General features: G+C 38.0%; 1 protein-coding gene across 1 annotated transcript in view; it reads right to left on the bottom strand.

The window, feature by feature from the left end:
- The window catches only part of LOC113064750 (leucine-rich repeats and immunoglobulin-like domains protein 3), a 21,012-nt gene continuing 6,038 nt past the window's right edge, over positions 1–14,974 (bottom strand). Inside the window, exons 4-19 of the mRNA XM_026235660.1 lie at positions 13,147–13,281; positions 12,011–12,154; positions 11,595–11,738; positions 11,305–11,448; positions 10,220–10,363; positions 9,854–9,934; positions 8,879–8,950; positions 8,699–8,770; positions 8,452–8,615; positions 7,213–7,542; positions 6,752–7,033; positions 5,404–5,862; positions 5,162–5,320; positions 2,074–2,202; positions 1,820–1,996; positions 1–503 (exon numbers count right to left, since the gene is read on the bottom strand). Of these exons, the coding sequence (XP_026091445.1) occupies positions 313–503; positions 1,820–1,996; positions 2,074–2,202; positions 5,162–5,320; positions 5,404–5,862; positions 6,752–7,033; positions 7,213–7,542; positions 8,452–8,615; positions 8,699–8,770; positions 8,879–8,950; positions 9,854–9,934; positions 10,220–10,363; positions 11,305–11,448; positions 11,595–11,738; positions 12,011–12,154; positions 13,147–13,281 (2,827 nt within the window). The 3' untranslated portion in view covers positions 1–312. The remainder of the gene's footprint in view (positions 504–1,819; positions 1,997–2,073; positions 2,203–5,161; positions 5,321–5,403; positions 5,863–6,751; positions 7,034–7,212; positions 7,543–8,451; positions 8,616–8,698; positions 8,771–8,878; positions 8,951–9,853; positions 9,935–10,219; positions 10,364–11,304; positions 11,449–11,594; positions 11,739–12,010; positions 12,155–13,146; positions 13,282–14,974) is intronic.

Genomic DNA, 14,974 nt, shown 5'->3' with positions numbered 1-14,974 from the left:
TGTAGCAGCTCACGGGAATGTTTATTGTGTACTAGTTTGTGCAAATGGTGCTTTATTCAAAGCAAAAGCCAAAGCGGAATAAACATCATAAACATCATTAACTAGCCCTCGATGCGTTGCATATATCTGACTCAGGCGTACATTTACAGGAAAAGAGTAGGAAAAATATTTACACTATTAATTTACAAAATATAATTTGGTATAAAATGCATATACTCTGTTTTTCTGTACAATCATGTCATTTACATTCAGTCGCAGCTCCTTTCTTGAGGTAGAGGGGTTCTGGGTTTTGGTGGTCCTCGTGTGGAAGCGCTAGGAGCCCAGCGGTGACGTGGGAAAGCTCTCTATCGTCCCGTGATGGAACGGCTGCTCGTAAACGCTCGCCTGCTCCGAGTCCAGGTCCGAGTCGGCGTGAAGCGCTGCGTACGGATTCTCGTGAAGAATGACGGCGTTATGAGCGCAGAGCTCCTGCGGCGGACGCCACGCCGCTTTCCCAAACGTCCCTGAGATCACAAGCACATCATAATAAACAATATTATCAAAGCTGCAGTAGATGGCTTCCATCAGTTCTTTCAAAGCTTGCACACTTTCTAGAGCCACATTTCACTCGTTAACTTCAGTTTTCATTTATACGCGGTTAGTGTTGACGATCGCATTATTTTTCATATGCTTACGCTTACATATGAGTTTCTGTGTCTTCCTCGTCTGTGTTTTTGATCGAGTGATTCTAGACTCGTTCAGGAGATGTGTAATAGCGCCCCCTAGTGTATAACAGTGAAAACACTGAAACGTATGTGTTCAGCAGGGATTGATTCATTATTGTATTAGTGAATGCTGAAATGAACACTAAGATTAATAAATACATTAGAAGTTGCATTATTTTTTTAATTCCTTTTGCTATATAGTTTTTTTTTATTTAGCTTTAGTTTTTTTTTAGCAAAACAAGTTACAAAAAGGCAACTAGATGAAAAAATCTGTTACAATAACATTGCTTTATTATTTTAAATTTGTTTCTATTTTAATTTTAATGACTCAGTTGTTTGTCATTTTAATTTTTTTCTATTCAGTTTTTATTTTAGTAAAAACTCACAACTAAAAATATTTACATGGCAACTAGATGAAAAAAGTAATTTTATATTTCATTTATAAATAAATATTGTACAAAATTATAAATATATTATTTAAAATATTATTTTTCATTATAAAAATATTTTATGGTTTTGTAGCTTATTGCTGTTAATTTATAAAAAATAAAAATTAAAGGTTTATTGGTTTAATAAAAATAAATATTTTTATTTTAGTAAAACAAGTTACAAAAAAGGCAACTAGATGAAAAAATATGTTACTATAACATTGCATTAATATCTTCAATTATTTTCATTTTAAATTTTAATGAGTCAGTTGTTTGTTTTTGTCATTTTTTTCTATTCAGTTTTTAATTATTAGTAAAACAACTCACAACTAATCACAATATTTACATAGCAACTAGATGAAAAAGTTTTTATTTATATATATATATATATATATATATATATATAAAATTTAATTTATAAATAAATATTGTAAAAAATATTTTTTTTTTTTTTCATTACAAAAATATTTTATGGCTTTATAGCTTATTGTTGTTAATTTGTACAAAATAAAAATTCAAGGTTTATTGGTTTAATAAAAAAATATATATTTTTTCTATGTTTGTTTGTGACTGTACGGTCACGTGAATGTAAAGCACATGTGTGTTATTTTAAAGCATTCTCATGATTACTGCTCGTGTTTCCTGTTGATAAATGTGAAGTGAGCATGATACAGATCTCAGACTCACCCATATATGACCCCGAGGAGCCCAGGACACTCTCTCCTCTCTCACAGTCCTCCGCACAGGAAGTGTCTCCCAGCTGCATCATCATGTGATCGAAGGACTCGGGGGCGGAGCCGCAGGTGTAGAACTCACACTTCCTGCCACAGGAGGAAGTGGCTCCGAAGGTCCGCTGCTCTGACGCTGCACGAGAGAAGATGAGGTCAGGATTAACCCACGCAGACACAGACGAGTGTCCAGTGTGTGTCTGTGTTTCTCACCGCTGAAGGAGTCGGTCAGATCAGGGCTGTAGCGCTTGCTCCGTCTCATCGGTCCGTGATAATGGCACAGCAGCGGGTCGATCGCCGCCTCCATGTCCACCTCACTTCCTGTGTCCAGCTGGCAGAGGCCTACGAGACCAGAAATGGTTTAATAAATACTACAGTAACAAATCTCCCATGTCATATACAGTGAAAAACTGCAATTAATCCAGCAGGAAATGTTTTCTAACGGCAAAATCATCTTGTTATTTACAACGAAAAACTGTAACTCTTCTGTTCCCTTTATATAAATATATATATGATAACAAATAAATCTGTAATGAGCCATTTCATAAAATTTTACAGTAAATCAATGTACTGTAAAACTGTAAAAAGTGGAAGTTACATTTAATGATTTTTCATCACGTTTTTTCTCGTTAGTTATGTATATAGTTTTATGTATCAGGAACTGAGATACCATAATAGATTTATTAATATTTTCAGTATTAATAGTTGTTATATTTTCATTTTAGTTCATTTGAGAAATCTTGTTTGGTTTTAGCCATATTATTATTATTTTTTTAAATATGGTTTATAGAAACTTTGTTACCTGTTTTTGTTTTTTTTTTTGTTATTTTAAGTAAAACAAATTTAATAAAAATAAATAAAATATATACATGTCTCTTTTTATTTAGCTTTAGTGATTAGTTATAGTTATTTTAGTTTAGTTACAACAATAAAAAAATCTGAAATGTTGCTTTAGCAACTACATGAAATAAAATAGTTAAATAATGAAATTTGAAGCAAGTAATCTTTTTGTTTTGGTTGACTATAATAAGGCTACTCAGTATATTATTAAAGTAAAATCCTGTAATTTAGTAATTTGCTATAACACTATAAGAGTTCATCTACACTGTATTGTCTTGCAGTAAATAACTTTTTTTTTACTGTAAATTTTCCATACGTGTCAGGGCTCCAGACTAACTTTTTTCACTAGGAGCACAGTGGCCCCCAACTGAAAATTTTAGGGGCACAACCAGAAAATTTAGGGGCGCACACCGTAAATCAACATGCTAACCAAATCTACTAATTTCCACTGTATTACTAATAAATACTTTAATAATAGATGCAGAAATTACAATGTGCTGTTTCAAATTTAGTGTCACATTTTATTCTGCACTTTTGAAAATGCAACAACAAGGTAAACTGACAGCACCATCGCTGTCATGAGAGTACAGATAGTAAACAAAATTCCATACACTCAGAATAAAAAATGTGCATAGTAAAAAAGTTTGTGTGCATGCTGTATCGTTGTTGTATGTTTCGTTAAGTTTTAAGCCATTCTTCCTTTGAAGGTTGAGCTGGCTTTTGTATTTGGTGAAAGGTAGTTCTTATACTTATAGTACCTCAGACATCTGAATTCTTACAGCCAGTCTTCTCGAAAATGGTGAGTGTGGACCAGGGCCGGCCCTGACCAATTTGCTGCCCTAGGCATGATTTTACCTGGCGCCCCATGTGTATGTATGTATGTACATGTATATATATATATATATATACACACACACATACACACACTACAGCAGAACTGTTTCCAACACTCATAATAAATCATCATATTAGAATGATTTCTAAAGGATCATGTGATAGACTGGATGTCACATGTGACACTGAAGAATGGAGTAATGATGCTGAAAATTCAGCTTTGCATCACAGAAATAAATGATAATTTAAAGTATAATAAATTGAAAACAAATTATTTTAAATTGTAATAATATATCACAATATTATATTTTTTTCTGTATTTTTGATCAAATAAATGCAGGCTTGATGAGCAGAAGAAACTTCTTTCAAAAACTTAAAAAAATAGTAATGTTTCAAAACTTTTGGCCTGTACTGTATCCCCCCAAAACTGCACAACTGTAGAGTAAAACATTATTTTAAAAAAAGTGATTATAAAAAATGCGTCTTAAAACTGACAAGATTGTACAAAATCACAGTCTGGGGACTCAGAACTCAGAACAACTGCTAACATTAAGTTTAAGGTAAAAATAACTGCCATGAAATTATAGTATCTTACTCCTATTCAATAAATTGCTATTTCACTACATCTCTTTACCTCTGTCTTTATCCTCTTCTCTTCTTTTTGGCAGTGTATCTATCGCAGACTATGATCATTTATAATGTGTCATGTAAATTCGGCCTTGCGTCACAATCAGGAAACTTTCACCGTGTCTAGAACTGGCGCGAGCTGCCAGGCGCGTTTCTACGAGCTGTGTGTTAACAAAAGCAGTGCTGTATACATTGGATGCGGCGTCGGGCACGCTACACAACAAATTACCAACAACTAATCGTGCGCGCGCTCTGTTTCTGATGCACTTCAAGCACTCGATGGGTGGGGGAAGATTGAAGAGCCAGACTTTTTTTTTTTTTGCTTTATTTGGAAGTGTTTCGAATTATTGGTTTTTAAATAGTATCCTATTATAAAAAATATAGGTAAAAAAAAAAAAAAAAAAAGTTCACTCATTCTGGCGCCCCTATGGATGAGTGGCGCCCTTAGCATTTGCCTATACCACGGGCCGGCCCTGATGCAGACTTTTTTTCGCCACACCAACCTCTGACTCTGAATCATCATCTGACGGTGACACTGTAGACTCTGGCACTGGTACACTAGCCGCAGGTCGGAAGAACGAATCAATAGTTCGCTTGCTCATAGCTCAGACGCACGCACATATCAGGTTGTGATGAGATTTGTCTCTGTTTCCTTCCCACAGATGTTTACGCCCGCTCAATTATCTCTAGGCCCCTCCCCCTCCACAGATTTTAGCCACTTACAGTGGCCATTCCCTATTCTTCTCACACGCATTTGCCGCCTCACAGACAGGCATCACTCAATGAGACGCGAGTGTGTGCTCGCGTCTCATTAGTATGTGTGCAAGTGTGTGTGTTTGTGTGTGTGCGTGCGTGCGTGTGCAAATCTACTGGTCGCACATGTGCGACTGGATGTAAAATTCAGTCGCACACTCTCAAAATTTGGTCGCAAAATGCGACCATTTGGTCGCAGTCTGGAGCCCTGTGTGTATTTTTTACAGTGCATTTAAAGACGTCTTACCGTTAATGTCTTTGGGCGGCATGTAAAGTCCCCCGATGGAGGAGCTGATGTACGGATGGCTGCCGCCGCTCTCAGACGTCATGTATCCGTCCTGACGCTCCGCTAGCGTTCCCTGAGACGACAGGTAGCTCGGGATGTCCGCCGGGAGATTCGTCTCATCTAAACACCAGAGAGACAGAAGGGTAAGTGGCATCAGGTCACTTTAGCTTCAGTAAAAGCAGGATGATGGTGTAGTTGTTCACCTGTGTTGGTGACGCTGCAGTCCTCGTTGCGTCGGCGCGTGTGATAGATGATCACGACCCACACCAGAGAGGTTCCCACCACGCAGCACACCACAGCGATGATCACGATGCCCACCGTGGTCCAGCCGTCCTCCTCCGGCCCCAGAGCCCCGCCGGACGCCGGCCCAGACTCACAGTTTGGGTTGGGCAGGACGGCCAGACGCAGGTTCCCTCGCTCCGTGCCCAGCGGGTTGGACATCTCGCAGGTGTAGGTCCCTGCGTCTCCGTCCGCGGCGTCCACGATGATCAGCAGCTGGTTCGCGGCGGCGAAGAAGTGTCTCTCGGTCGTCTGCAGCGGACTGTGGTCTTTGGTCCAGTTGAGTCGAGGCGGAGGACTTCCTCCAGCGATGCACTGCAGCACCGCGGTCTCGCCCTTCACCACCACACGGTCCAGCAGCGGACGCAGGAACGACGGCGTCTCTGCGGAAGAACGGGACGTTTCAGAAAAACCATGCACACTGAAGCAGTCAAAGTACACAAGCAACGATTTCATCTAGAACTGAAATTCCCACAATTTCGATGATGCTGATGCGTGAATAAAGCTGCACTACACATGATTTGTAGCTCCTCTCATCTAATAATAAGCTTTCTCACTTTTATTAGGTAAAATAGATTTTTTTTCATAAAATTCAGACGATAAATGTGGTTTTTAATCGAGTGTGACATATCACTATATAATAATAATAACAATAATAATACAATACACAAAAAAGACCAAAATATTTTATGCATGCATTTGAAGACACCACAGACATATAGGAGGGAAATACAAAAAAAGAAAAATGTTTTAAATATATATATTAAAATTCTAAGATTAGGTAATTAAAAAGTTAATAGAAAAACTGGCTTAACATTTTTCAAATTATTTAAATATATACATTTAATTTCTAATGATTTAATTGTGTATATTTAAATATATTTCAATAATATATATATATATATATATATATATATATATATATATATATATATAAATTAAAATTCTAAAATTAAGTAATTAATACGTGTATGTATATATATATATATATATATATATATATATATATATATATATATATTACATTTCAAAAATGAAAAAGTTGACAGAAAATCTGCTTTGTGCTATTTAAATATTTTATAGGTAAGAGTTGATTATTTAATAAATTATTATTAAGAATGTTGTTTAAATAAATGTGAATATAATTTTTATATTTATAATATATTCTTTTTTTCTGCTTAAATATATACTTCAGTTGTTAGCTAAATTCGGTTTGGTTTAGTGTCACTCTTTCAGAATGATAATTTCTGCCGAGCACATGCTAACTCTTACCCAGCACCGTTAGCGTAGCGTTAGCAGAGACGGAACCGGCGGTGTTCTGTGCAGTGCAGCTGTAGACGCCGATGTCCTCCGTCTTCACGTCCACGATGAAGAACACGTCGTCTCTGGGCATGACGTGCATCCGTCGCTCGCGGGCCGCAGGGAAGTCCGTGCCTCCGTCCTTCTGCCACGCGATCTGAGGAGACGGGTGTCCGCTAGCAGCACACTCCAGACGCGCGGTGGCTCCGGCGCGGATCGTCAGGTCCATCGGCTTCTTGGTGAAGAACGGCAGCACTGCGAGGGAAAAATAGATTAGAAATCGCTTTCACAAACTAAAGGAAATACAACTTTGCAACTAACCCCCATAATCCTTTTGGGACAGTTTTATGCATCATGATTCAGGAATGTTTAGATACATTAAAAATCATTTTTCTGCAGTGTGATTGTGTGAAAGAGTCGATCCGATCTCTTACTGTGGACGGTGAGCTTGGCTTTGGTGGAGTACGAGGAGCCGAAGTGGTTGGAGATGACGCACTGGTATCTGCCCTCACTAGTGAACTCCACGTGGCGCAGCTGCAGTGTGGTGGTGTACTCGGTGACCTCGCTGACCTCTCCGGCCTGAGAGCGCAGGTGAGCCTGGTTGTGGATCTCAGCGTCGTTCAGGATCTCGTTGTCTTTCTTCCAGGCGAAGGTCATCGGGGAGTCGCTGGAGCTGGCCGCAGAGCAGACGAACGTCACGTTGCTGTCTTTGATGGCTGATTGTGTCTCGGGCTGAACCGTGATCTGGGGTTTGGGGAAATCATCTGTGAAGCACAGAAACATCAAATATTAATCATCTTATTATGTTTTGTTTCTCAATTCAATTTCAGTTTAGGTTCAGTTTTTAAATGGCATTTTTTTTTTACATATACTTCCATTTAATATGTTTCTGAAAGAAGACTCTTTTACTCACCAAGGCTGCATTTTTTAAATTAAAAATATAATAAAAACAGTAATATTGTGAAAATGTATTACAATTTAAAATAAGTGTTCACTATGTGAATATATTGTAAAATTTAATTTATTCCTTTGATGCAAAGCTGAATTTTTTTTAGCACCCACTACACCAGTTTTATTTTAATTTATTCTAAATATTTTAATTTATTATAATAGAATTATAATAATTTTTAGTCACCAAAAATGCATTAAAAATTGAAATATTATTAACCTTCACATAAACTGTTGTCTAAGTGAATATATTGTAAAATCCAATTTATTCCTGTGATGCAATGCTGAATTTTCAGCAAACATTACACAAGTCATATTTAATGTATTCTAATTAAGAAAAAAAAAAATAATACAATAAAATTGTGAAATATTATTCACTTCTAAAACATATGTTTTCTGTGTGAATCGGTGTTAAACTATAATTTATTTCTGTGATGCTCCACTGTATTTTTAGCATCATTCCTCCAGTCTTCAGTGTCACATGATCTTCAGAAATCAGAATAATATGATGATTTACTGCTCAAGAAACATTTCTGATTATTATCAATGTTGAAAACATTTATTTTATTTTTTGGAACCTTAATTTTTCAGGATGAATAGAAAGAACAGTTTTTATTTGAAATAGAAATCTTTTGTGACACTACTCTCACGCTTGATATTCGTTTCTTCTCTGCGCTTCCAGTAAAACAGAATCGTGAGTAAGATGTTTAAAGAAGTGGACTCACCGCACACAAACTCCTCCTGGGCCACGGCGAAGACGCTTCTGCCCTTGAGCAGATGTGGATGGGCGCAGCTGGCGTTCACCAGAGGAAGGAAAGCGTGCTCGGCCACCCACGGAGAAAACCACTTGAGCTGGCAGTCACACAGCAGACTGGAGGTGTTCAGGTGCCTGACGGAGAGAGAGAGAGAGAGAGAGACACGTGAATAATCACCACAGCTTCAGCCTCGGTGTGAAACTGCCTTCATACGTACAGCTCTGTGAGCTTCTTCATCTGAGAGAAAGCGTTGGCTTGAAGCGACATGATGGCGTTGTTGCTCAAGTCCCTGGGATGTGAGGAGAGAACAGACGTTTAGGAAGCTGATAAACACACATCATCATCATCCTCATCACCAAACGCTTCAGATCTGAGAGAGAGAAAGAGAGAGACTCACAGCTGCTCCAGCGTGTCCAGGCCTGTGAACGACTTCCTGGTGACCGAGCGGATCCGATTGCTTTGGAGGAACCTGGAGGAACAGAAAAACAACTGTTTTCAGGAAAGTGTTTAAATACACACACATGCATGCATACATTTAAGAGAAATATTGTTTATGCATTAAATATATATTTTTATATAGTATAAATTATATGAATATAAATATTTAAATTCATATAGTGTATGTGTGCCTTTATACTGTGAATATACACAGTACACACACATATATAATATAAACAATAAATTATTTTGCATGCATTTAATCATTTCCCAGCACTTATTAATCCCAAATTAATTGAATATCAGTTACCCAAAAGATTCATTATTGTGTTAGATAAGAAAAGCATCGATCAGCATTAAAAAAAATAGTAGCTTTAGAAAGAAATATTTTGATTTAGCAACAAATTTTATATATTATTATTATTATTATCACTTTTTTTGAATGATTCTCTCAGTGTGAAACTAAAAGTGCAAGAAGGTGAAGTCATTGAATCATTCAATTAATTAAAATGGCTAATTAATTCAGGAATGAAACAAGTGAGCGAGTCATCGAATCATTTATTGAATCGATTCGCTCAAATGAATGAATGATTCACTGCATCATTGACTCACTTGATTCGTTCAAACCCGCAGATTCTGTTCGTCAAATAAGTGACGCACAATTAATCAAATTTCTAATCACGATTACAATTATGGATGCCACAATTACATAATCGTACACATAAGTTATTCTGCAACGCTTAAGATATGTATTTTACTTTCTACATGTTATCTTAAGGGTTCTATTGTTTTAGTAAAACATTCTAATACCATTCATATTTTTATATAATTTGAAGAAACCAATCCGATGCATAGTTGACATTTGAGGCTCAATACTATAGAAAAGCACTGAAGGAAAATAAGATAATATTGTAAAGCACGTAAGATCACTCACAGTTTCCTCAGATGATCGAGAGCAGAGAACGGGCCGTTCATGTCCTCGATGGTCCACGAGATCTCATTATACTTCAGATCTCTGGAGAAGGAGAGAAATCAGAGGAAAAATTAAGTTTTGTTATATTTACACTATTGTTTTATTTGGCATAAAAGAAACATTTATCGTTTTGACCCATACAATACTATTGCTACAAATATATCTGTGTTACTTATGCTTTTTTGACACAGGGACACATATTTAGATCATTTTATGAAAGAATGTACTGTACTGAAATCAAGATCTCATTGATTTCTATTACAAGCATCATCATGAAACGCCTCGTTCATGTCATGTAGATTGAAGCAATGCAGAAGCTCGACTCACAGCGTCTGCAGGTTTGCCAGGCCTCGAAACGCTCCGTCAGCGATGAAACTGATGCGGTTGTTCCCGATGTGGAGCTGCTCGAGGACACCGAGTCCCACGAAACTGCCTTCCTCCAAACGGCTCAACTGGTTCCAGCTCAGATCGCTGACAGACAACGACAACATCGAGAGAAGCAGTCGATAAAACAGCAGTCATATAAGCTTTGAACATCACCGGGCGTGAAGAAATGATCGCAGTTCTTCACTTCTGAATAATTTACTTGCAAATGTTTGCTAAATGAATAAATATACCATATATCAGAATAAATATAATCATTTTCATGCCATTATTTATCCATTGTATCAATCCTGAACTGGCGGAATCTACAGTATTATTGATCATGATTTTGAAAAAACTGATATTTTAAGATATTAAATAATTACATAAACGCTTAAACTAGTTTAAAAGAGGTTAAACCACTGGAAAAAATGTTTTAGGATTTTTTAAAACAATTTTAATTTAGAAATTGCTGGTGGATTTCACGAATAAATTGAAATAGTGATTTCATGGATATTTTCTTACTATAATATACATTTACTTACTAAGTCTTGTTTTCAAAAAATATGATTAAAATCGTGTTGGCTTTTGCTAAAAACAAGAACAAATATCTGTCAATGGGGTGTGAAAAATAATCTTTATTTAAAGAGAAAACCATTCGTTTTCTTGTCCCCGTAGCAGACATTTCATCGTGTTTTAAGCAATATTTCAAAAAATTTTTTACTTGCCAACAATTTTAGAATGTTTCGATGGTTGTAAAGTAACAAGATGCAAATGTTACATTTTGTGCAGTGTTCTTGTAAAAAGCACTGCAATAATCTTTGCTTCATTCAAGATTTAGAAACATTCTTTTTTACTACTCTAAATCTTAAAAACCACTTTAACTCCCAGAAACACATCGGTGATGTTCTTCCTATCAAGAAACGATTAGCTACAGTGTTTAGAGCCATTTAGACAGGAGAACACAACAGGTTGTCCCGCCCTGCACTAATGCATGATGGGACAGAGAGGTTAGGAAGAGAGTATCTGTGAGAGGGAAGTAGACTCACAGCTCGGAGAGTTTCTGGCAGAACTCCCAAGCGTCTGGTTTGATTCGGCTGATGGCGTTGTGTGACAGAAGCAGCTGCTGCAGCGTCAGGAGGCCGTAGAGCCAGCCTTTGCTCACCTCCGTCAGGTTATTGTGCTCCAGCTGCCTGCTCACACACACACACACACACACACACACACACATCACACTAGGGTTATGTATCGAAAACTGGTTCCATAGTTCAGGGTTCCCACTCTAGGCCAAATCCCTGCATTTCTATTTCGCATAGGCAAACGTTCCCCGTGGACTCACAGGACTTCCATGTTGTTCAGACCCCAGAAAGCGCCGTCCATGAGCCGCGTGATGCTGTTCCTCTGGATCTTCAGCGAGAGCAGGCTGTGGAGACCGTGGAACGTCAGACCCTCGATGCGCCGCACACGGTTCCTGCTCAGCTCTCTGTCACACATAACACAACAGACAATTAATAATAAATATGCCTTAGAGCTGTTTTGATAATGATTTTGGGCAAAAAAGAAACATTTATTTGGACCGATTCAATGCATTGTTGTCTATTGCTCCAAATATAAATGTGCTACTTATGACTGTTTTTGTGCTGCAGGGTCACAGAAATACTGGGATGAAAGTTTATAGTTCAAATATTAACATTGATGTCTACAGTAGCGATCAAAATAGGTTTTGAAAACAAGATGTGATGAAAGATCACGTACAGGTGCTGCAGGTGCGGCAGCGAGAAGATCTTGGGCGGGATAGAGCTCAGACGGTTTTTGTTGAGTTTTAAGACCAGCAGAGAGTTGGAGAGGTTACTGAAGCAGCCGTGCTCCAGCGTGGAAATACGGTTATTATTCATCAACCTGCAGAAACACAGAGGCATGACAAGCTGAAACATCTGCTAGACACTCACAGATCTGCTAATAAACAATAAACCTATAATCAACAGACAAGAAACTACTTCTGCTGAGTCACACAACAGATTAAGCTTGGCTCAAAAAAAATAATTAGTGTAAAAAATCCAAACTAGTTTAAAATTTGCTTAAACTAGTCCAAAAGGCCTCAAATTCAACTTAAAGATTAAAAAACTAAAATTAACTTAAATTAGTCTAAAGAAGCAGAAACTAATCTTTAAAATAAGTTTAATCTAAAAGTGAAGCTTAAACTACTCAAAAAAAGTGTACCCATTTTTTTTAATTCTTAAACTAGTTCAATAGAGCTTAAATTAAAAAAAGTTTAATAAACTAATTTAAAACAAACTCGTCAAAAACAGCTTAACCTAATATACACCTTGCTTAAAATAAGCTTAAACTAGTCTGAAAGCTTAAACTAGACTGAAAGAGCTTAAACTAGACTAATGGAGCATAGACTAGTCTGAAAGATCTTAAAATAGTCTAAAAGATCTTAAACTAAACAAATGGAGCATAAATGAGTCTGAAAGAGCTTAAACTAGACTAATGGAGCATAAACTAGTCTGAAAGATCTTAAAATAGTCTAAAAGAGCTTAAACTAAACAAATGGAGCATAAATGAGTCTGAAAGAGCTTAAACTAGACTAATGGAGCATAAACTAGTCTGAAAGAGCTTAAACTAGACTAATGGAGCATAAACTAGTCTGAAAGATCATAAAATAGTCTAAAAGAGCTTAAACTCATCTGAAAGAGCTTTAACTAGACTAATGGAGCATAAACTAGTCTGAAAGAGCTTAAACTAGTCTGAAAGAGCTTAAACTAGTCTAACGGAGCAAAAACTAATCTGAAAGAGCTTAAACTAGTGTGAAAGCTCAGTGAGCACTGCTGTGAGACTCCTGACGGTTTCTGGAAAGCAGGTCAGTTGAGAACAGAAGAAGGACTCACAGGTTTTTCAGAGGAAGAGGAGGAAAAGCCCCGGCGTGAACCTCCATAATATTGTTGTTGCTAAGGTCCAGCGTCTCCAGTGCGAGCAGCGAACTGAGCCGCTCTGACGAGATCCTGGAGATCCTGTTGTTTGCTCTGAAAACACAAGAAGAGGCGTTCAGAGAGCAGATACCTGCGCACCGGTGAAGAGCGTCGCTGCACGCCTCATTCAACAGATCAGAACAGCCCTTGGGTTCAGAAGGGTGTTATTTGGTTTATAAGGTAATTACTAACAAGCTAATTAAACAAAAAATACCCCTGACAATTACGCGGATGATGAAGCCCATTCCCTCAGTGAAAGCACCGCTGTCGAACCCAGCAATTTACCGAGCTGCACGCCTCCCAAATTGCAGTCCAGGAGCTGCTTGTGTTAGAAACACGGAGGGCACAGAGCCGCCTTTGTGTGTCAGACGCGCTGAAAACATTCCCTGGAATCACAGGTCTACACCTTCAGAGTCACACACACACTCGACTGGAGTTTATACAGCTGAAATTGAGCGTAAATCAACATTAACACAGGACTGACGTCGTAAATGTGGACAAAAATGACGACACGGCATATGAGTGTGCAGAGCTCTAGACTCATTCTTCCCACTGGTCGCTGTTTTTCACTGACTTTCTCAGTTAGTCGCACACACACACACACACACACACACACACACACACACACACACACACACACACACATATATATCTGCCTTGAGCTGAGTATTAGAAACATATATCTCATCTTCAGCTCAAGGCAGAAATCTGAACCTCTAATCTTCTTCGTTCTCATTTAAGAAAAGCCCACGGTCAAAACAAACACCTTTCAAAAAAATCAAGGCATTAAATGGTTGTGTTGAGCGACACACAGAGGCATGATGGGAAGGCTGTGCTTTTGTGAAGTGAAGGAGGAATGAGTGGAAGGTGTTGAGAGAGCGAGAGATAAGACGCGGGACGTGCCGGAGCAGATCCTCTGGAAACATAGACGTGTGAATACAGCATCCGACGCAAAACAAGGAAGTCGAGAGGAAGGTAAAAACTTTTTTTTTTTTTTTTTGCATTAAAATTTTTTCTTTATGTTTGTCCCTCAGTTTGAAAAAAACAAGCAACAAATGTGTGTTTGCATGAGGAATGTCAGTCTCAATTCTACTTCCTGTTTATTACCTCAGTGTAATTCCTCTTGAACAGCCATAAAATAACCAGACACACTCTCTCTGTGGCTTCAACATCTGCTGAGAGTGTGTGTGTGTGTGTGTGTGTGTGTGTGTGTGTGTGTGTGTGTGTGTGTGTGTGTGTGTGTGTGTGTGTGTGTGTGTGTGTGTGTGTGTGTGTGTGTCGTATCTCTCCCTCCTCCTCCTCCGTTCAGACAAACAAGCAGCTCATTGTGTCTTTCTGCCACACACCTCAAATTTGTTCAACCAATTTTCGGCAGATAAATCCATTAGTTCAGAGTCTAACGGGGGGGACGGGGTATTTTTACTGCCGCGAGCTCAACGACAAACACTTGTGAGTGTCATATATGACACGTTATATGAAAAACACTCACGGTGAGATTATTTCCACATAAAGCAGATTGTGAAAGCTACACCGTGAATGTTTGACACGTTATGAGGGTTACTAGACGCTCGCTGAATTACACAACGCAGACACTTTCCATATCCCCAGTGTGTGTGTGTGTGTGTGTCTGGCAGATGAGACTAAAGAGAAAGAAGTGAAGTTGGCTCTAAGATGAGCAGAGAAGGTCTGAAACACATTAACTTCAACTCAATTTCAGCATATTTTCCTTGTGCTGTAAAGATCCTGA

Source organism: Carassius auratus, chromosome 4, assembly GCF_003368295.1.
Source record: "Carassius auratus strain Wakin chromosome 4, ASM336829v1, whole genome shotgun sequence".
Taxonomy (NCBI): Eukaryota; Metazoa; Chordata; class Actinopteri; order Cypriniformes; family Cyprinidae; genus Carassius; species Carassius auratus.
The sequence above is the reverse complement of the archived record's forward strand: the minus strand, read 5'-3'. Positions and strand labels throughout refer to the sequence as shown.